Source organism: Engystomops pustulosus, chromosome 8, assembly GCF_040894005.1.
Source record: "Engystomops pustulosus chromosome 8, aEngPut4.maternal, whole genome shotgun sequence".
Lineage (NCBI taxonomy): Eukaryota > Metazoa > Chordata > Amphibia > Anura > Leptodactylidae > Engystomops > Engystomops pustulosus.
The window spans coordinates 74,772,301-74,795,952 of NC_092418.1; the positions used below are offsets into that span (position 1 = coordinate 74,772,301).

General features: G+C 41.2%; 2 protein-coding genes across 5 annotated transcripts in view; one reads left to right on the forward strand and one right to left on the reverse strand.

Annotated features, from left to right (window-relative positions):
- Nucleotides 1–1,381, forward strand: part of ARMC8 (armadillo repeat containing 8) — a 51,179-nt gene extending 49,798 nt beyond the window's left edge. For both annotated transcript variants that reach the window (XM_072121259.1, XM_072121260.1), the window contains one exon: nucleotides 627–1,381. In XM_072121259.1, coding sequence (XP_071977360.1) covers nucleotides 627–660 — 34 coding nt within the window. In that variant the 3' untranslated portion in view covers nucleotides 661–1,381. The remainder of the gene's footprint in view (nucleotides 1–626) is intronic.
- Nucleotides 1,382–17,971: 16,590 nt separating this feature from the next.
- LOC140075413 (voltage-gated delayed rectifier potassium channel KCNH8-like) overlaps nucleotides 17,972–23,652 on the reverse strand; it is a 326,146-nt gene continuing 320,465 nt past the window's right edge. For 2 of the 3 annotated variants that reach the window (XM_072121261.1, XM_072121263.1), the window contains exons 14-15: nucleotides 21,071–21,117; nucleotides 17,972–19,573 (exon numbers count right to left, since the gene is read on the reverse strand). In XM_072121261.1, the coding sequence (XP_071977362.1) occupies nucleotides 18,824–19,573; nucleotides 21,071–21,117 (797 nt within the window). In that variant the 3' untranslated portion in view covers nucleotides 17,972–18,823. The remainder of the gene's footprint in view (nucleotides 19,574–21,070; nucleotides 21,118–23,652) is intronic. The other variant, XM_072121262.1, reaches the window with a different exon arrangement.

Below are 23,652 nucleotides of genomic sequence, written 5' to 3' on the forward strand. Positions count from 1 at the left end.
GTCCTGCTGATGTTTCGGTCCTAGCAGGGGTGTCAACAAAGTGACTAGAGGCTGTGTCACCAATATTGGTGCTCAGAGCGTGGGCATCCATGCCCCCTCATGCCATAGGGATTTTCCATGTAAACTGGAAAATTCCTGGTACATTTACCAAACATAAAGGATACTACACCTCGCAGTATGTAAACCAGCCTTAACATTTTTTTCAAAAAGTCAACCTGTAGACTAGTGGTGGCACGGCTGCCAGAAGCGGCACTTCAAGCCATCAACAGGAATGAAGTCCTCCTCATTCGGGAGGGCAGCACAATGCCTCAGTGGTAAGCAATACAACCTTGCAGTGCTGGGGTCCTGGGTTAAAGTCCCATCCAGGTCAACATCTGCAAAGAGTTTGTATGTTCTCTGCATGTTTGTGTGGGCTTCCTCCAGGTCCTCCGATTTCCTCCCACACTCCAAAACATACTGGTAGGTTGTTTTATATTGTGAGCCCCATGGGGACAGGGACTGATTTGGCAAGATCTGTGCAGCACTGTATAATCTGTAGGTGCTATATAAATTATTTTTATGAAGACGAAGAATAATATCTTAACCGCACCTGATGAGTAAAATGTAACTTTTTTTGTTTCCTCTAGGGCAAAAACGGCACTACAGCAATACTTTGCATGATCTTGGGAAAGAATCTTCTGGGTCCTCCTTCTTCCTACATCACCTCCTCCTCTTCACTTCTTCACTTATGGACGAGCAAGGAACTAGTCAGTCTCTCTAGTGCACACGTCACCTTGGACTGCTCTATGCAGCATGTAAAGAAAAATGAGCTGCCTCAGACGAATGGACTACTTTATAACTCACCTTCCTGCCCCACATGGGTTGTTAGTATTAATTTCTTTCTTTTTTTTTATTACACATTTTGGGATTTTCTGAGCTACAATGGATTTTTAATGCTATTGCTGCAATCTCTTTGTGTGCGTGGCTAAATACCTCAACCCCTTCATTCTCCTTCCTCTTCTTGCACACCTCTTGGGACATAACACACAAGAACATGGACCTTCCCTTCAGTTTTCGGTTTTCCACCTTAATTTACCAGGGCAATGAATTTGCTGTACAAAAAAAAAAACTTTTACGTTCTATACAGTTTGTAAAATGTTATTTAATAGAAAAAATGTATGTAAAAAATATAAATATATATAAATATATACATGCACAGATGTGCAGGACAATAAGTGCCCCTAAAGTTTATGTTCAATTTTTGAGCGTACAGATATTTGTAAGTAAACTATATGCATTTCTGAAGTGAGTCTTTGTATATATTCTGGTTTTCTACACATAAATGGGTGACTGTTTGCCTGTTGACTCAAAGCTGAATTCATTAAAAAAAAATTCCTATTAAGGTTTTTTTTTTTTTTTTTAATGAGTATGTCAGCTAAAAATGATGAATGTGTCCGGTTCTATTTATATTACTGGAGTATAGTTGGAAATAATTATAATATGCAATCTTTGATTATATGTATTCTTGTGGATTGGCTGGAAGGAGTAGCTATAACATGATGATGACAATCTGCTCAGGCCAGGGGTGTCTGTCTGTCAGTAAAACAAAAAATTTAAAAGGACTCAGATTGGGATGATTTTGTATGGTTGATACCTATAGCATATCAGCGATATAACCCTATAAAGTAGAGCATGCTATGCTTGTCTGACTAAACCCATTGACTATAGTGGGGGCAGTGTACAATGCAAGTTCTGTCCATCATAAACTTGCATGTGATAAAGCTCTCACCGAAGACTCTGCTGGAGGATTTGGATTGTGGAGAAGGTAATGTTGCACATCCCCAGTCATCACTAGTCTAAGTAGCTGGGCCACATTTCAACCGCCATGGTAGTTATATCTAATGGGTTATCCAACCTGTCATGAGTATTACACATTCTCACCTAATTACAGGTTCCCATAGCTTTTTAATGCTTATTCCCAAACTAAATTTATAGTCAACATTACTGCTTTAACTCACTTTTAAAAGTATATAAAAGTAATAACTGGCTCCTTGCCAGCAGAGTCATCATCATTATCTGCCCACAACTCCTGCTGACCCGTGCTGCAAGAAAATCTTTGTCAGCTTATTTCTACATGAGGGGAGGAGGAAGTAGAGCTGTGAGAGTGAGCACATAATGATGTTGACTCCACGACTTGATGCAACTTGCTGGCAGGGAGCAAGGTATACTTTGAATTTATTTTTAAAAGTTTTGATAAGATTGTGAATTTGTATTAAAAACTGCATAAAGTCATGGTGACTGGCAAAAATGAGTAAACTTAAAAAAAAACAACCTATCCAACGCATTTCATTACGGGGGGGGGGGGGGGGCGCCGCAGGGCATTTCATTACGGGGGGGGGGGCGGCTGCCGCAGGGCATTTCATTACGGGGGGGCGGCTGCCACAGGGCATTTCATTACGGGGGGGCGGCTGCCACAGGGCATTTCATTACGGGGGGGGGCGCCGCAGGGCATTTAATTACGGGGGGGGGGCGGCTGCCACAGGGCATTTCATTACGGGGGGGCACCGCAGGGCATTTCATTACGGGGGGGGCGCCGCAGGGCATTTAATTACGCGGGGGGGGTTGGCTGCCGCAGGGCATTTCATTACTGGTGTGGGTGGGGGGGTTGCATGGGGCATTACCTTACTCTGGGAGGCAATGACCAGTGCATTTCCCACCCTAGGTTTATACTTGAGTCAATAAGTTTTCCCAGTTATTTGTGGTACAAATAGTGGCCTTGGGTTATACTTGGGGTCGACTTATACTCAGATATACTCCTGTAAGACGGTGTAATATGATTTCATGTCAGTTGTTTCAGATTTTATTTCTATATGCCAAAAGTGTAGAAACTGTTCAAAACCCTGGAAGAGAAAGGGTTACACTTTTCTGTATGATGTTCTCATTGTGCCAGATGGCAGGTAAGTAGCTATGTCTGTGATCCTTTATAAGCATATAGCCGGCTCTGTGCCAAGTTGTGTGAGCACCTGGTATATAGACCCTACTTATTCTATGCAAAACCTATGCAAATAAGGTGCAACCTGCAGGTGTAGGTTGTCTTTGTTAAAGGGAATGGGTAGTTTTGTACAAGTTCTATGATTATTTCCTGCATACTGTAGTGTAAGCTGTATGGTGCAGTATTATGTTTGCCCTGCAGGGGGTGTTGCTTTCCTTTTCTATTTTTATGAACTCTACAAAGTCTATGGCTTACAATATGTGTAGTGCATTGCACGGATATATAGAAGGGAATGCTGTTACATGAAGGTCATTAATGGTCCATTGTTTGTCTCATGTTACAGTTGACACACAACCTGACACACAAATTAAAGAGAACTTGTCACCATGAAATACATTGCCCGGACTTATCAAAAGTACTATGCGCAGTCTGTACTATGAGCAGTGTGCCTCATTAATGTGCAGAGTGCTGCAGATTATTGAATACTGACACGCGGGCTTCAGCTTTTTTTGGTGCACCTTTAACCCCTTTGTGTCTAAGCCATTTTAGGGCCTTAGGACCAGGCCTGATTTATAAAATTTGCCCTGTGTTATTATAGGAGGTTATACCTTTGTAACACTTTAACATATACCAGGGATTTTGTACCATAAAAATTATGTGTTATCTTTATTCTATATCCCATTTATATGGCTTTTTTATGGTAAACCTGTTTTGCAGAATATAGAACGCATTTTGTGTGAAATTTGCTTGTTTTTGCATCGCCATGTAAAAATTTTTTGTTTATGGAGCTGTGTTAGAGCTTATTTTTTTTGCAGGACAAGTTGTACTCTTTCTTGGTATCATAAGGAAATCACTGATGAGCTATAGTGGTAAACAACCTATGACTACAATTTACTAGAATGTCTGACTGGAGTAGTCGTGGAGGTAGGTAAAAATTAACTTTTATTAAAGAATTATTTAAAATGGCTCCAGTATGACGAACAAAACAAAAATGTTCAGAATGTCCGGTGTGTTATGTGACATTCTGCAGAGCCAGAGGTAAGTATTGCTGCGGGCATATACAATACCCCAGGTATATTGCTGCTATGGGCAACTTTGGTGTAGGTTAGGGTCGCGGCAAATTGTATTAGGCTGCCAGCCGATCCACCAATGATAAGGGATCGTGGACCTTCTAATCCTATTGCCCAATAGTCTGGCTCTAATAGCTACAGATCACTTAGAGTCTATTAGTCCCTGCGCTCAGGCTCTACGCGTTTCGCCCTGGATGCTAGGGCTCATCAGGAGACATAGAGCTGGGACATCAAGCGCTGTTCTGCCTAATCTAATACATACAGGACAAAACATAAAACATAATGAAACGCCGGCGTCCTGATGGTGGGCGCCGGCGTGTGTTAGTCGTAGCCACTGGCGCGGCGGAACAGCCGTCCTTATATTCGGCATGACTCCGCCCCCCGGCCAATGTGGTACCGCACACTGGATGATGCACGTGACTGTCCACCTATCCAGGGGAGTCGATTGTGGGCTGGAGCACGTCGGCCCCGCTGATAGGTTGTGAAGAGCGGGTATTGACACCAGCCCTACATTCAGACCCCGCCCCTTCATCGGACGGCGGACAGGTAAATACTTTTTCTTTTTCATGGCAAGGCAAAGAAAAATACCGGAGCACCCCGGTATTGACAAAGGGGGTGGGTACTCCTTAATAATACTGAGATGCAATAAATTATGCGGGCTCCAGTTATGTATAAGCCCGATCCATTCCTGTGAAGGCACTAGATAAATGTCTACCATATTAGTCTACATGTAAGCAATGGACTAGTGCCTATATTGCATCCAGGTAAAGTGTTCAGAGTTAAGAGTTAAATAAACGGTGCAAATGATATTGCATCATTTAAACCATCAGGTTTAATGCACTTCATCCGGAATATCCACTGAGATTCTTTTCTCAGGATGTTATTATTCCAGTCCCCCCTCCTTGGGGGGGGTCCATCAACACCATGGTGGTGACCTTAATGCTCTGAGGTTTCAGGGCATTGAAAGGATCCGACCCCCCCCCAAGGAGGGGGGACTGGAATAATAACATCCTGAGAAAAGAATCTCAGTGGATATTCCGGATGAAGTGCATTAAACCTGATGGTTTAAATGATGCAATATCATTTGCACCGTTTATTTAACTCTTAACTCTGAACACTTTACCTGGATGCAATATAGGCACTAGTCCATTGCTTACATGTAGACTAATATGGTAGACATTTATCTAGTGCCTTCACAGGAATGGATCGGGCTTATACATAACTGGAGCCCGCATAATTTATTGCATCTCAGTATTATTAAGGAGTACCCACCCCCTTTGTCAATACCGGGGTGCTCCGGTATTTTTCTTTGCCTTGCCATGAAAAAGAAAAAGTATTTACCTGTCCGCCGTCCGATGAAGGGGCGGGGTCTGAATGTAGGGCTGGTGTCAATACCCGCACTTCACAACCTATCAGCGGGGCCGACGTGCTCCAGCCCACAATCGACTCCCCTGGATAGGTGGACAGTCACGTGCATCATCCAGTGTGCGGTACCACATTGGCCGGGGGGCGGAGTCATGCCGAATATAAGGACGGCTGTTCCGCCGCGCCAGTGGCTACGACTAACACACGCCGGCGCCCACCATCAGGACGCCGGCGTTTCATTATGTTTTATGTTTTGTCCTGTATGTATTAGATTAGGCAGAACAGCGCTTGATGTCCCAGCTCTATGTCTCCTGATGAGCCCTAGCATCCAGGGCGAAACGCGTAGAGCCTGAGCGCAGGGACTAATAGACTCTAAGTGATCTGTAGCTATTAGAGCCAGACTATTGGGCAATAGGATTAGAAGGTCCACGATCCCTTATCATTGGTGGATCGGCTGGCAGCCTAATACAATTTGCCGCGACCCTAACCTACACCAAAGTTGCCCATAGCAGCAATATACCTGGGGTATTGTATATGCCCGCAGCAATACTTACCTCTGGCTCTGCAGAATGTCACATAACACACCGGACATTCTGAACATTTTTGTTTTGTTCGTCATACTGGAGCCATTTTAAATAATTCTTTAATAAAAGTTAATTTTTACCTACCTCCACGACTACTCCAGTCAGACTTTCTTGGTATCATATCAGGGTAAACGTAACTTTTTGAAAACTTTTGCTGCGATTTTCAATGAGGTCAGATGAAAAAAACCTACAAAAATTATGAAATTTTTAAGTTTTTTTTTTACTGTGTTTAACGTATGGGCTCAGTGACAATTTTATTTTATTGTACCCTATATGTTGTGTTTTTTTTGGTGATTCTTCACTTTTTTTCATGTTTTATTTGATTATTGCATAGGATGGGACTTTTAATTTTTTTTAATTGCACTTTTTTAAACTTTTTTTTTACTGTTTTATTTTGTCCCATGGTGAGACATGAACAAGTGATCATTTTATCACTTGTTCATTGTAATATACTGCAATACAAATGCATTCTGCATAGGCTGACAGCTGCACTGTTAGATCGTGCAGAGTCATATTCTCAGTTTAATCCGTATACTAATGAGGCAGTTGGTGCACCCAAGGCTTATCCAGAGCACTGCTATTCCTGCCTGGACCACTTTCCTCCCCATGAGATAAGCAGGAGATTTCTCTTGTGATAATCCTGGGGCAGCACTGGAAGAAGTGCTCTGAGGACTAAGGACGTGACCTTGGTGCCCCCACTGCCTTATTCGCATATGGATTAAATTGGGAATATTTTGGAAACCACATAATAAACAAAAATAATAAATTTCTGTTGGAAATCGCTGTGTATTTCTCTACAACATGCTGCCAGCAGATTATAACACTTGGTGAAGGTGGTAGACTCGCCTCAAGTGTGAGAAGATTTAGTAGAAATTCTCTTTTTATATATTATACTTAGTCAAGTAGCAAAGACCAAAGCCTGGAGCTGTAAAATATGATGTTGCCCAATGTATCAGGTTTAGCATTTCCTTCTGCTCTGGAGCCAGAGACCAGTCTCCTCCAAGGGGTCTTAGGGCTTATATCATCATAGTTTTTGCTGCATCTTCCACTAAGGGGGCTCTGGTTCAACACAAAAGTTTTGCTAGACATCTACAGTACATGGACAAGCCTCTTTACCTCAAATCAATAAGCACTTGACAATTTATTACGCAGGACTTATTCTCTGTCCCTAAAGTGCTGTTAGCCATTGGCTTGTATGTCATTGCCACAGACAAGCTGAGTTCAGTTCCAATTGCTCTGGACACTCCAGCCAGGAGTTGGATACACAATCGCTAGTGTATAAGTGTTTATTATCTTTTTATTTTAGAGGATGTTATAATTTTGATACTATTATGCACCAAGGTCAGGGGCAAATTGTACAATAATAATCTCATTTAGCCTTTTTGAATATGCAAATAAACTTTATTTGCAGCTGTTTTGTATATAACCGCTTATGCTTTTGATTGATTTCTCCTTTTTACTATTGGTATGACTGTCAGTATGACGCATCCTTGTTACTGTGCACCCAACCCCACGGTGTCCAACTCTTATTTTTTGTGTTGCTGAAGGGGTTATTCATTTTTAGCAAATATATGATATTGCTTGTGTTATGAAAAGTTCTACAATTTTCCAATATACTTTCTGTATCAATTCCTTGTGGTTTTCTAGAGCTCTGCTTGGAAGTTTTTATGATTACTTCCAGTGGATAGAAATCGGTCCATGGTGATGTGATGGACATGCAGGTGCAGAGCTGTGAGGAATTGATACAAAAAGTTTATTGGAAAATTGTATAAGTTTTGCTTACACAAACCATATAAGTTTTTTGCTGAAAGTGGACAGCCCCTTTAAATTCAAAAAGTAAAATGACAAAAAACCTGTTTGCGTTTTCTGACTTCACTTTTCCTATTAAAGTCGAGACTAATGATGTCTGTGTATAAAGACCAACAAATTTTCTAAGTTGGACTAAAGTCAACAAATTGCACTCATCCAAAATATACAGGGTGTGACATGACGTACAGTAGTAAAGCTTACAATATTTTTTTGCACCATGTTTACATAGTCATGGCTGTAAATGACATAATATGGCTGAAAGAAGACACGCCATAATACAAAATCTGTAGTATATAGCCTGCCAGCCCCCTGTAGTATATAGCCTGCCAGCCCCCTGTAGTATATAGCCTGCCAGCCCCCTGTAGTATACAGCCAGCCCGCATAAAAAAAATAAACTTACATACTCGCCTTCCAGCATCCCCAATGCTGGTCGCAGCTTCCCAATGTTTGTCGTGGGTCCTCTTCTGTCTGCTCCGCTGTAACAGTCAGCCGAGACCCTTCCACGCGATCTGCTGGCTGGCGTATACTATGACGTTACAGCAGAGAAGACTGAAGAGGACCCGCGATGAGCATTAGGGACGCCAGAAGGTCAGTAATTTTTTTTACCGACTCCTGTATAAGCGAAGGCTAGATTTTTCAGCACGTTTTTTGTGCTGAAAAACTCGGCTTATACACGAGTATATACGGTAAATAAATATGTTTTTCAAAAACTACACATTCTCAGTGGATAAAATACCATTTATTGTACTGATTGTTACGGACACCAATATGTGGGGTTTTCTTGGTGATTTTGTGGGGGTGGGGGGTTGTACTTTATCATATGTTTATAGAGAATGTTAGTGTTTGGGGGACTTTTTACTTTATTTCATTTTAAAAAAAACTTTAATGGGATTTTTCCACGAAAGAAAATTCTCACATTTCAATCCCCTAGTGATGTTAACACAATACAGATCATTTTAACCCCTTACTTTACTATTTTACTCAGGAGCTAAAAGAGCAATCACTCTCTAGGCTGCTCAGTGTTATATTCCAGGGTGTGGATGGTGCCTCGCTTAGCAGACACATTGTCACCCCACAGAACTAAATGGATCATAATGTGGTTACATTATCAGGGTACAGGTGTATATTCACTTTCAATGCTGTGATCGCTTGTTCAAGCTCTTATTCACTTAAGGCTACATTCACACAGCTGTATGGGGGGCGGCAATAGGCGCACGGCGCCGTACGGGAGTGGTACAGTGCAGCACCCTTTGTACCTGGTAGAAAGATAGGACATTGCTTTTCATGGGTTCTTCTGTTTTTTCAATATTTGGCTTACGTTCTTGGCTATTCTTCTGTTTATTCTTTATATGCCATCTCAGTTGTGACCTGGATTGTTGACCTACCCTTTTTCTTATTTGCTTGTCTTGTTACATGTCCACACTTTGGTACAGGGAAGGACTGTCTTTGCTTTTGTCCCATATTGCCAAGGATAAGCAGAGGCAAGCAGGCAGGGTTGTTGGGGAGGGGCTTTAGTTTTAGGGTTCACTGTCCTGTCTGTTGTCCCTGAGTCCAGTGTCCCCATTACAGATTACAGAGAAGAAAAGGCTATGGATAAGGGAATCTTGGCTACAGACAGGCTTAATAAATGAATATGGTAACAGTTGTTCATTGAGGGATGTAAAAAGAAAACAAAAATGCATTTTTTTTTGTGTGTCAGGAGTTAAAGTGAAGCTCAGTGGGGAATTCTTTGTTCCTTAATATTTCCTTATGTTTTTTTTATCCAATAGTTTTAAGCTAAAACATAAGACTGTAGTTGTTCTGGGAATCATGTGCTGGTTGTATTTGTGTAGATTTCAGTTTGTTGCTGTAGTTCAGCGGGAAAGAGGGGACTCCTTGCATTACGTATCACTATGATGTTTGCTCCTTGAAATGTTTTGAGCCTCATTTATGTTCCTGTATTCCCCTTTTAGTTTTAGAGGAGAAAATGTTACCTCATGGGGTAATTTATTTTTCTTTTCTTTTTCTCTTTTTGTTGTGCCTAACTATGCAAAACTATGTCAGCAAATCCTGGGCATACGCAAGTTTCTGCCATGAAATTGCACCAAATAAAAGTGAATTGAAAGGTGAATTTACATATTTGAAAAAAAGTAAAAATCATTGAGATAAATTGGGCACCAAAAACACAACCATATTAGGGGCCAATATCTGGCTGCAAAAACTGTGGCCAAATCATGGCCTCCATAGAGACCTAATACACCCATTCATTGTGTGTGACCATGTCCGGCAGCTGCATCACAAAAGATGGATAAGGTCCTACTCTAGCACAGGTTTGTGGCACGGCCACTTAGCTTCTTATGAAGAGGGGAGGATGAGGAGCGCTGTAACCCCTTCCTTCTCCACCAGACTTTGTGCTTCGCCTGGTGAAACACACAGTCGTGTGCATGAGACCCAAGGTAAATGATTCCCCTTATGTTTACACATGAAGTGCCTAATAGTGCTAAAAATAGGGTTTATACATCCAACCACATACCCAACGTTGCTTAAAAAGAGATAAAAAATCTTTTATTGTGTATCAGGATTAGTTCCTATTTAGTTTATTTCACCTCTTTTTTGCATCTGTTGTGGTAAAAACCATGGTGAGCCACTGCTTACAATGCGTTAAGGACTAGTGAACCTGAAATTAAGCCGAGCCTAAGCCAATCCGTAAAAGCCATCACAAGGCACCTTGTGTAAGTGGCAAAAGTAGGAATGGGGGGGGGGGGGGGAGAGGGTTCCTAGTCATACCTTTTATATGTCCTATACCTAGGCTGCCTGTATGAAATTAGGAAAAATCCCAAGAGACCCAGAGTCCTGGTCTTGTATCATACTGTAATATCTGTGTGTTATTACCAACAAACAACTGGTGTGGAATAAGAAGGGAGTGACGCAGTTTTAGGACTACGTCTGCATTAGGCCAGAGGTGGAAAGCAACCAAGTGACCTGTCGGAGAGAAGGACGGCCTGGTGTGTATAGTAGGAATGACCTTGGCTAGGGTGGCCACCTGACTTCTATCCTAGCAGCCTCACATCTGTGTCTGTTGAACCAGTAGTTTTTTCCAATTTTTATGGTATGATCAGATTAAGGAGCACCTTTAGTCGTCCCATGTTGTGGCCGGCGTATACTAAAATTATGGTAGCATTAATTTTTTTTAAATACCGATGCATCCCATTGGGAGTCAATGGGCCCGTACTACTGCTTTTTATAAAGTAAAATGTAAATTTACTCATACAACTGGCATAAATACATTGGTAAATCTCTCCTATACAAATCTAGATGATTAAACTGGAGACTTGCAAACCACCACTAGGGGGAGCTCCGTACGTAGGGATTTTCACGACATCCACTGACCTATAAAAGCTGTAAAATTCTCCTTGCACTGAACTCCTCCTAGTGGTGGCTGCATGAAAATGCAGTGAATTAGTGTCAGGAAACAAGAGAAGGAATTCTGAGACAAACCCTCTGCTGCAACACCCTATATAGGCCTGCCTAAGTGGTACGTACTACAGTGCACAAAGTTATGTACCATCCTGGAGATCTTCTCTTCCAAACGGGTACAATTTTTGGTATCTGGATATGAAATTATTTAATGTTTATGGGGAAACCTATCATTTATTTTTAGAATGTATTATTGTAACTATTATAATATTGTGACACATTGATATCATTATAATGCTAAGGTCCCAGCTCTAAATTTGTTGATCCAGAAGAAGGAAAACCCTGGATGCAGTCAGCCAATGATGTGACACAGGGAAAGGCGATCTGTTCTTGAACCCTGGATCAAACCTAGAATATTACTGCTAAGATTATTATAATTACCTAAATGTCAATAATAATAATAATAATCCTGAAAATATAGCAGTAAAATATATTTATTTCTGTTAAATTCCATGATACGCTTCAGAATCCCATGGCTCCATCCAACCTCTTAATTGGGAAGGGTAACAGTTCTCCCTGTTGCAGCTGATTGGAATGGGTTATACAGCCTATATAAATATCTGCCCTGACCCTTGCCCTGACTAGAGTTTAATTGCCAGAGAAGGCATCTGCCCCGGGCACAGTGTTAATGTTGATACTATCGTGACTGGCAATGTGTATAATGGCACAGCTTGGGGAGTAGACGGATGTAGCAAGCATCTGTATCTATTAGTTTGGTTCAGCAGAATAGAACCGGAAAACTCTGTTAACATACAGATATAGAAATCAATGCACTATTTCCTTCAGTTACAGGCATAGCTACCAGGGGGGCAAAGATGGTGGCGGCTTTGGTTCAGGTAACTGGTGAGGTCCACCAATATACAGAGGAGTGCTGGTCTTCCAGGCTCTGGATAGAAATCACAATAATCAATTATCCCCTGCTGCCGGGGAGAGAGAATTATCGTGTCCACTAGATGTTTTCTCCTATTGTAAGCAGCTCTGTACATTGCTGATCCTGACTGCAGGAGGATGGAGAAGGGGAGGTGGGAAATCCAACAATATCTTTCTTCCTTTCCTCCTTCCAAGCAGAAGAGGAACAAGTCTTCTGTGCTCCAGAGCAAGTCTGTTTATATTTAGTGGGGGTGGGGTGGGGTGTGGGGGGGCTTGGATTTCAGAGTGGCTTTCTGTCTGTGTCCCATACCAGCAGTAGCTTCAGTAGAAATAATTATGTGACCCCCCCCCCCCCCCACCCTCACAGCACATCAACTGGCTGGCTATGACCACCACAACACCTGTATACCATCCTCTCATTTTTCACCCCAAGTGAGTTTCTTCCATCCCACTTGTCACTGGAGGATGAGATCATTTCTACTGAAATTAAAGGGAACCTGTCAGCAGAAATATACTTAATTAACCTCACCAATAAGTTTTCAAACAGGTAAGCACCTTCCAGTTCATGTCTTTCATGCCCTGTGTGGTGGCATCTTCTAGAAAATCAACTTTTAAGTTGCATAGTCCATACCAATTTTGATACATGACAATCTGGCTTTAGAAGCAGCTGATCAACATAGCATGCTGTTATACTTCTAAATAAAGTACTAAGACTGAGTTTTCTACAGAAACACAGAACCAGTACTGTGTACCCTGTTATAAATAGAGATATAGACTGTGCCCCCTTATATTATATACCGTGCCTACTCTTTTATACACTATGCCCCCTTTTTGGTATAGAGGGTTCACTCTATTATAATGTACATAAATACAGCAAGAGAACAAAGATTAGTACATTAATACATAATCAGAATGGAGCTCAATATAAAAATTTTTACACTGTGCCCCCTACAAAGTTATAACACCACTTACCTTTCCCACGTTTATGAGTCCCTGTCCTCTTCCACCACCTGTAACTGCTGATTGCTGGCTTCTGTGAACTCCGGTAGTATTGCTCTCATTACTGTTATGCAGCAGAACATAGGGTGCATAACAGTAACGATTAATTTTAGCATACTTTGGAGTAAGTAGGAGGTGCATGCTGTTGCCCCCCTTACTTTAACTGGGGGAGGGGGGGGCGCGCTCTGGGCGAGCGCTTGACCAGCCCTGTGGTAGGTAGAAATGGCCCTGCACTCAGTTTCTGCAAATCAGCTTGCAATAAAATAAAACATGACAGAGCACAAACATTCATATGTAACAAAAGAAGTGAGGGCCCTGCCCCCAAGAGCTTACAGTCTATGAGGAAGAATGCGGCGACACAAAGGTAAAAAGCTTATATAATGGTCTAGCCATTCTTCATAGTCACACTGCTATTACTTCCTACCTCTATATCATTAATAAATAAGTTAAATAATAGCACAGGACCCTGGGGTACACTACTTGGTGATATACTGGTGACCAGTAGGAATTATTGACCACAACTCTCTGGATCCTTCAGCCAGTTCTCAATTCAATTGCAAATGATTCCTGCCGAATCAATAGCCCTAATTTTACCCATCAGGCATCTATGAAGGACAATATCCACAGCAGCTCCTCTGTCCAGGCATCTGCTCACCTCTTTATAGAAGCAGATCAGGTTTGTCTGACAACTTATTATACTATTGCATATATAGTCTTTCAGTAACCCTTTCAATATTTTCCCCACAATGGAAGTTAAGCTAACAGGCCTGCAATTGCCTGGCAAAGTTCTAGAGCCTTTTTTAATATTGACACCACACTCATAACAGAACTGACTTCTTAAAGCACTCTGGGGTGTATCCCATCTGGTCCAGGAGCCTTGTACATATTGGGAGGAGTTTTTATCAGGGCTTCTACCCCAGAATACTAGCTTGGAAGGTCTGAAAGAATCGCAATTGCTAATGAACTAGCGGCAGTTGTGATTATTATTCCTTTTATGCCATCTCCACACTTAGGGGGTGAGTTGGGGCATGAAGGGAGGCACTGCCAAAGTATTTCTGCTTTGCAGCAGCACAATTGTAAGTTTCAAATCATCTGCATATTTCTACGCCACATCATAAATATATGAGGTGCATGATAAATCTCCCACATTTATTTTATTGAGCTTAGATTGGATCATGTCTACATTCGGCCAGTCTAGTATATTACAGGATGTCTGACCCGCACTGGCACCATCCACAGCAGATGTTCTATCTTCTATCGTATAAACGGAGCTCTTGGTCTCCAGTCACCAAAGCCCTATTTTCACCAAAGCTTTTATTTACTTAAATAATTTCTTTAGCTTTATTTTGCTATCATTAGTCACTTGTCTTTCATTTTGTTTCCTTTTTACATGTTTTTTTAAAAAAACATTTTGTAAATGAATGGCTTCAAGTGAAGATGTATATATTTTTTGAATGCCCATTTTACATGCATTGATCCCTTTTAACTGTAGCTGTGAGACATACAGGGTGTAATCTGGCACCTCTATACTCTGTAGGAATAAGTTCTATTGACCCAGTATAGATTTGAATGTCATGTTCTCCCCGTCAAAGAATGTCCCTTCTCTGTATCCGATTGCCCTGTGTAAATATTAGACTCTCCTAAAGTCTTCTGCCTGCTTGACTTACATTTAAGTCTGTATGTGAAAAAACTCATCCGAGCAATGAAAGGGTTAAATTGCAGCCACTATGTACAGAGAATCCTCAGAGAATTAGAGTAATTAAAATCTGAATTAGCAACTCTCGCTCAGCATCTCATTGCAGACCTGTCTGACACCTTCAAAGTGGATATTTGTTAAATAAGTCTAATTTCTTCCCATCACAGTGTATCCTGTCAATCTTCTGCTCTCTGGGAGATTCATATTAAAAATAAATAGAGGAGGAAAGGCAGCCAAGCATTCGGCCCTTGGGGAATACTCAGAGTCTTCTTAAATCAGTCTGTTGTAATGACAGCATTTAGCCGAATGTCTTAGTGTGTGACCACGTTATCTGCAGCTCGGCGGCACCTTATTACTCCATTTATTTGTGTGTACAACTTAAGAGCATTTAACAGTGTAACAAGGTACTTCAGCGGGGACAAGAAATTTAGTAGCAATATAGAGAAGCCTCTCCAGAAGACCAGCCCTCGAAAAGACCTTCCTGATCTACAGAAGAGTTTTGAGCATTAGAGGTTTTCCTGGGATAAAGTATTTTTACATTAGAGGCCGGGGTTTCTCTCAGAAACCAGAAGAACTTATACCTACCTCTGGTACAAAATAGAAAGTCCAATGATGCTCATTTACTACCGTTATATCTTTATGTATAATGATGTTGGCCCTACACCTTGCACCATCACATACAAGCCATTCTTAGCAGATGACTGAGAATGGAACAGGAAGAAGACCGCTCTGAATAAATTGAGACACTGCAATAGATGAGAGCTGTTCTGCAGTTACCTGGCCTAGCCACTACACAGGGAATGGAGCTGTCTGCTCCTTACTTTATTCTGTACAACACAACTTCCCTCTGCATGCAGCGTAGTCCAACACATGAGTAGTAAAGCTAATGTGTACAGTACTACACCGGCTTCATTGTATCAATAATGGTCAGGTGCCAGAGGCTTTATAGCTGAGCCCAATGTGCCTTATCTGTCTTATCTATGAGTAACAATAGTGTCCCAAATCATCCTGACAGCTTCTGCTTAATCTTCCACCTCCACACTGTTTTTATTATTGTGGACATTTAAATAAAAGGATGCGCTACTGATAAGCCCTTAAAAAATGGCTAGAAATGAGCCCTTAAATATCATGTACGTAATTATGGAAGATCAACTTCTGTCCTCATTTGGAATAAAGCGCATCCTGCACAAAAATATTTTATAAATGGTCTTAGAATAAAGAAGAATTTATATATATTCAGATAACCTTTTTCATCGCGTCAGAGCTGCTCACCAGCAGCCTCCTCATAAACCACACATGTTTGTTTTTAGATATACATGTTCCACTGCTGCCTCTATCTATGGGATAAGAGCCAGCATTCTTCTAAAAATAGAGTTTTATGTACACCCTCTGTTACTAAACATCCAGTCGTGCAGGTGGGGGAACTGCAGCATACAGTCAAGAAACCACGCCTCCTAACTGATGCTGAACCTGCTTACCCGGCCTCCCTCAGCTATGTGAGTGTGTTACTCACTGTAAAGAAACCAACACCCTGGGTAGCTTGACTGTTTGATGGAGGACCCCCTCAACCCTTACTCAATGACTGGGTCTTAAGTAACCGGAGGGCATCAATAAATGTCTTTTTTTGTTTAAAAAAAATGGTGGCTCTAATCCCATGGATAGAGGCATCTAAAATGTACTGTGTGTGTGTGGGTGGGTGGGGGGGCAGATATCCATTCTCTTTGTTTAGCCAAAGGAGAATCAATGATACAGAGGGCAGGCAAATAATAATAGGGGGAAGCTGGATGAGATATAGCTTGGGCAAAATAGTGGTACATGTACAGGTTTATTTTCTGAGCTTAAAGGGAAGCTGTCATCAAGAACAGGCACAATAAACTTCTGCCTTTGTCACACAGTTCACACTGCTAAATACACCTAAGAGGGACAGCATTTTGGTAAGGACAGGGAGAGGACTTCCTCTCTGCTTGTGGCCGAGACACAGAGCTGTCACTCAAAAGAGGGAGGTGGGGTTCACGGGCAGCCTGGAGAAAGCATGACTCTCCTCTTCTAATCAGAATCTGGCTCATCTATACTCATTTGCATATGAAACATTAAGGTACAGTGCTGCAGTGACAGATAATTTAGGTGGTATGGGGAGGACTTTTAACCCTTTACCAGCAGCTATTACTGGTGTGAGGGATCAAATTGCGGGGACAGGTCTTCTTAAAGATAGTTTGGGGGAAATTCATTATGCCTTCTCTGCCAGTTTATTTTAATGATTACAAGTTTTTGGGGACTCTTACACTCTACAAAGTCTTTGTAAATGCCTCCTTGTTCCCCTTGCTTTTCCCTACATTCATGCTGTCTCCCAAAATCTTGCTGCATCAGGGGCGTAATGACCATCATAATTTATTACTGGTGTGCTTCGGGGCCCAATCGGCACACTTGCTGTAACTAAGGCCCGTTACCAACGCCGCTCATACCGGACCAGGACAGTTTTTTAATGTGGTGCCCCTGGGCCGGTCCATGCTGGGCTGACCAACCCCACCCAGCTCACCCACCCATGATTCACCTCAAATTAACCTGACCTCAGAGTCAGCAGGTTACATCACGTGACCCGGCCTGATGTATTAACTATTTTAAGGTCGACACAGAGAAAATAATCTTTTCATATTTTTTTTTGTGGCTTTCACCATGCAAGTTCAATATTGCTTTAGATTTATGGAGGTAGTGATACCACATATGTATGGTTTTTTGTGTGTTTTTATACTTTATTTGCTCTTTATATGTAAATGCGGTGACTTTTCATTTTTCATTATAAAAATGATTTTTGCTTTTATTTTTACTTTTTACATTTTTTCAGACTTGGGCTGCCACAGGAAGGATCGGATCCCCCCCTTCCCCCACTCAGGAGTTGGGGCCTGAGCCAGAAGGGAATCCCCTTAAATGCTGCATGTGAATCTAGTTTTAAAGCTTATCAGTTCCCTTTATTGCTGTCTTTGGAGGACAGGACAGAAAGCTGATTTACATGTGACTAGCAGTCTGCTTGGTAGGGGGATGGTATATAAAAAAGCATAGCTATAAATAAGTGTTCAGCTTGGTATAGATTTATTTTGTACTTAAAGTACTGTTGAATGTCAACAAAAAACACCATGATTTTGTAATACATCATCTTTATTAAAGCAAAATAAATAGATTCTTCCAGTTGCTCAGGTATGTACCTCTTCCCAAAAATGCTCCATGCGTTGCACAGCATGCACCTTTAATTTGATCCCTTTTATTTTGTATGTTTCCCTGCCAGAGGGTCCTATTTATAGCAAATCAATGTGCTTTTTTAAGTCCCCTCTAGCAATGAAAGGGTTGAATAAATCTCTCTGAAATGACAAAGAAAAAACAAAAACAAAAAAGTTCAGTATAAACCTTCAAGTAGCAAATATAGAAAAATAAGGTCCTTTTTTTTACTCAAAAAAGAAAAAAAGCAAAAGAAATGCAAACCATCCAGAAATGTTCCCTTTTAAAATATTTGGCTCAAAATTTGTACTAATTTTTGTTAATATTAAGATCATGCTATAAGAAACTTTTTTTTTATTTTTAAGATCCATGCGCATAGACACCTTTGTTCCCCTTAACCATTTGTGTACTGGGCCTGGCCCCTTTCATAAGATCGATAGTGCTCATGTAGCAATTCTCTATAGTCGCTACAAATGACTTGTAAAATTTGTTAAATGGTAAGTCCAAGTGCACAGAGTGCTAAAACAAGGCGGCTGGAGATACCATCAGCCATAAGAACTGACTTTAGAAAGTGTTGTTTTTGTTTCGCTAAAAAGTGTAAGTTTCTTAATACAAAAAAAAATGGATGGACGTTGTTTCTCTCGATGCCCAATGAACAGTATAATGGCAATGAGGATGAAATCTGGCAGTAGTTAGACATTCTCTTGTCAACAGTAGCTTGGTCCAGAATTGGAGAGCTCCACTTTGGTAAACATCCCCATGGTCAGTGCTTTGGCTTCACAATGTTCCACTATTACACGTTAGTGCCCTCATCATCTATAAACCTGATGATGTCCCCCTGTGAGTCTCCCGAAGAACTACGCACCAGTTCCAGAGCTGCAGGAGATGTCTCTCTGTAGTCTCGTGTCATCAGTCCCAAGAGGTCAGCCACTTTGTCTTTTGCTGGGTCAGTGTCTGAAGGGCTACAGAATGATCTGCTGGATGTGAAACTAGGGCTGGACTTGTGGCCTTCATTTTGCTTGCTGGCCGGTTGATGGGAAGCCATCACTGGGGATGAATTGCTATGCATTACCTGGCTGACATGGTTCATTTGTGTTTGCGGGTAATGACTATGGCAGGGGGACAAGGCTTGGTTCACAGTCACGGGGCCACAACTCTTGTGCTGTCTGTGGTGAGTACATGAATGTCTGAGGAATGAATCCAGAGAAAGGGCAGGGTGAACATTTTTCCTGCATGAATTCTCTGGCTGGGTAGCCTTCGTAGGCTGATTTAAGGCCTCCATCCATGCTGTGTTAGGTTGTGCTACATCTGCCCTTGTCTGGCCAGGACAGGATGTTCCGACAAGGCTAGGAATTGTAATTTGGGACTGTTGACCGCTGCAAAACCCACTGCTGTTACTGTACGTATTATTGAGAGTAGGTGTAAGGAGGCCTGCAGAGGGAGACTGCATGTAGTTCTGGTTTAGGAGAACAGGCCTTAGGAGGTGAAGCATCTCATTCAGGTCCTTACTTAGCTGTGTAACTTGTTGAGACAGGGCTGTCATCTACAAAATGACATACAATAACATATTAGCAATTCATAAAGAATATATGTAGAAGCTCATCAGTAGAATCATTTATCAGGCACATAACTCTCAGGAGTCTCTAAAGTCTTATTTCCAAGATCCTAAAACGATTGACCGGATATGGAAGATGAGTATAACAAACAAACCAGTCCAAACATCCCTGTTAAATTGTGCCCAAAGAATGGACCTCATTCCAACCCAATTGCGCACCTTGTGCTCTAGGATCGAGGCAATATCATATAAGAGAAAAGAGTCCCAGCACTCCGAGGTGGTGATGAAGAATTTGTTTATTGTGAATCTATCTTATAGTATGAAAAAATGGCATCCATTAACCTCAGGACGCATTTCTAATCTCTAGAGCTTTTCTCAACTGCTGTTCCGACATGGATGCTATTTTGTTATACCTCATGACCGACTCACAATAAAGAAATTCTTCAACGCCACCTTGGAGGGCCGGGACTCTTTTCTCTTATATGATATTCCCTATTAAATGTCCCACTACTCTGGCACTCCTTGTTGATTTGTGAATATCTGGATGCAGCCATGATTTCTAGTCTGGCTCCAATGGTGAGGGGCACAAGACTGCTGAGGCCAGTGTTTGGCTACATCACTCGTATAGATATTAGGAATGTCATTTTTACATCCATGTACACAAGAACCGAGTGTAACTATTGGATTGGTGGGTCAGGAGTGTCTCTCTAAAGAGATGTTCTCATGTGAAACATACATGGAATGTACATGAAAAAATAAGCAAATTTGTTTTCCAAATTATGGAATAATAGTCAAACCAGTATATCTATTTTAGAAGGAACTGATTCCCAAATGTAGACGGCGCTGTTTTTATGTGCATGCATTCTCTGCACAGTGAAAGGAACTGGTTTGACTACTACCCTACATCATATCACTAGGCTTCTTGTAAAAGTCATGCTTGATGTTAAGGGGGATGCCTTTAAGACAGCTTTGAGGAAACGTTTTCTAGCAAATGAGATTTAATTCCAAGAATCCCCAGGGGAGCATGCATTGCCTTTAAAGGACAACTACCATCAGTTTCACTAGATGTGTAGCACTTATGTGCGCGTTTCTTTATGCACAATTAGTGAGGAAAAGACCTTTTAAAAATATGTAAATTAGCCAGCTTTTAATTTATTCACACCCCGCACTGCTAGTCCTGCCTGATCCCGCTCAGGGAGCTAGAGAAGAGCTCCTGCCCTGCTTTCTCCAAGCCCCTGCTGGCTCCTAGATCCTCGGGCGGGAGCTGGCAGGACTAGCGGCCAGGCATGAATAAATTAAAAGCCCGCAATGTCAACTAATTTACATACATTTTGAAAACCGGATACATATCAAGGACCATTATGAATGGAAAAATGATTGCAGTGCTGAGTGGCATGCTGGAATATGGGCATCATTGGGTTACAGTGTAAGAAGTAGATAGTTATTCAGCATATGTACCGTATTTCAGTGAATAAATGAACTTACCTCCTGATTCAGCTTCACAATGCTTTTCTTGGTCTCTGTATTTTCTTCTTTAAAAAAATAAGAAGCCAGTTACAAGCAGCACCAGGGTTATGTAAAGGACAGGTTCTATAGGTTTTGTATGTAAGTTGGGATAGATATATTTTATAAATGTAACTCCAGCCAAATTATATCAGATTTTAAAAAAATGGGGTATATATGGGGACAAGGACTAGCAATAAAGCTTCATTGCAGACAACTAATAGTTGATTGTTGCTGCCTTGGACTAAAGTACAGCGAATAGCCAACATCCAGAGAGCTTCACCAGAGGTCACAGTGGGCAGAAAGGTCAGTTTGTAAACAGGGGTCGTCTGTAAGTCTGGTGTCCTTAAGTTGGGGACCGCCTGTATATTCAGTCAATGAATAACATGAAACTAAGACTGTTAACACGATTCATTGAATCTGTTTCCAGGACAGATCTTTCCATAACAAATTCTAGTAAATAACTGGTGGGTGATACTCTACCCTACAAAACCAGCACAAATCAAAAGATGGCAAGGACATGTTAATGTTATTCAGTAACTTGCACTAAAAAAATGTTAGTTTAGAGCTCAAACAAGCTGTATAGAGCCATAATATAGCACCAGTAACCATTATTGTATTATCCTTGGATACCTCTAATTTTATTATCTATTAAGAAGACAACAATAGTGACAATTTAGTGTTTTCCATGAAAATGACTTGCAAAATGAATAGAAATATAGTGCAGATGTTGACATGGTTTGAATTTTTTTTTCATTTGAAATTTTTTGAATTTCCTCCTTCAAACTTTTTGCTTTCATCAAAGAATCCTCCCCTGCTGCAATTACAATGAGTAGCACTTTTTGCTTACCATACGGTCAAGCTGCTCCCACAACAGCTCATTGGGTTGAGATCTGGTGACTGGGCTGGACACTACATTACAGATAGAATACCAGCTCCCTAATTCTTTCCTAAATAGTTCAGGCAAAATTTGGAGGCGTGTTTTGGGTCATTGTCAGCTCAAAGAAAGGTCAGTTTTATAGCTTCTCTAATAAGCCAAACAGTTTTCATCTGTTTTCAAGTTTTTCATTGGTTATCAAGGGTTTTTTAAACATCCATTAGCCTTCTTACACACTTAGCAAACACAATGTACCATTAAACCATTAGAGTGGTGGTTGTTGGAAATGGACATTGCCATGAATCCCACACACCAGAGTCCAAACACGGGGTGCACCTTCTCTATGAAGTCCCAGAATTTAGCCCTCTAGCTCCGCCCACTTTCACAAAATGGCGTCCTAACGTTAAATTTATTCCATGCACTCACAACACCCAGTCCAAACAGCCGCCACCCACAAGTTACTTGTGCAAAGAAGGCAGTAGGCACCTCAACCACACAGACAATGCACACTGATGAACTGATGATTCACACATGCAATTGCTACATATACTATATTAATATGATCTCTGGTAAAGTAATTCCCTTCAAAAACTCAGATTGTTTAAGGCTTCGAGCAGAGGCTTATTAAAGTTAAGACTTTAATATACAAAAAAAAATACACTCAAAAACAAAATTGTCAGATAAAAATAAAAAGAAAGTTAAAAACAGTATACATACGATACTAACAAAAAACTCTTGCTATGGAAATAGGTGGAAGTTACTTGGCCCAAGGACAGGGCATGGAGAGCGATCCAGTCTTCTAATGTATAGAGTCCTCAAACTGAACGCCGGTCATGTTGCCGTTTTGATCATTTAAACCCAGGGGAATTACAACCCCCACCCCTGGCTGTGATGTCACTGTGAGGGGGAGTTTTTCTATCCCCCTCCCATCAGAGGGGTAGCCTCTTTTATTAAAACCCCATAACTTTTCATTGGAAGATGGTACAACCGTGCCATTGCTTCCAATCAACTGGGTACCTTATTACCATTTACCCCATACCAAACTCGGGGTGTCTAAGCCTAATATTAGGTTGCAATTGGCTGGGTTCATCTGCCGCTAGGCTTCCCGTACTCGGTCCAGGAGTGCATCTAGATCTTATAACAGGGGAGCCATAATTATGAATTATGCCCCCGTTATGGACAGCTATGATATTTCCCTTTGTCTGAATTTTGGAGGGAAAGCAGCACACAGGTTCCCTATTCCTTTGATCTCTTTGTCCCTAGAGATGAGCTAGCAGAGGTGTAACTTTCTGCACTTGCTCTCTGGTCACAGAGAAGTATCCTGTGGTGTTGGCTCCAGCTGTAACAGTAATTAACATTTGCTCCTGTAGCCAGTCATAAATTTAGGGAAAAAAATGAAACACAAAGAAACACAAACAAATGTACAGTGGTGCAATATTATCACAGGCCTATATACACTTATGTAGATATTGCATTAAAAAACAGATGTTTGCAGCTAAAATAGTCATCTACCTCATTAGCAATGTATAGAGTGTATTTATGATTAATTTAATGTTAGCTTCATTGAAAGAGAATGTGCTTTTCTTTCAAAAATAAGGACATTTCTAAGTGACCCCAAAACTCTTGAGCGGTAGTGTATATATAAATATATATATTATAATTATAAAAAGACTTAATGCATATAGAG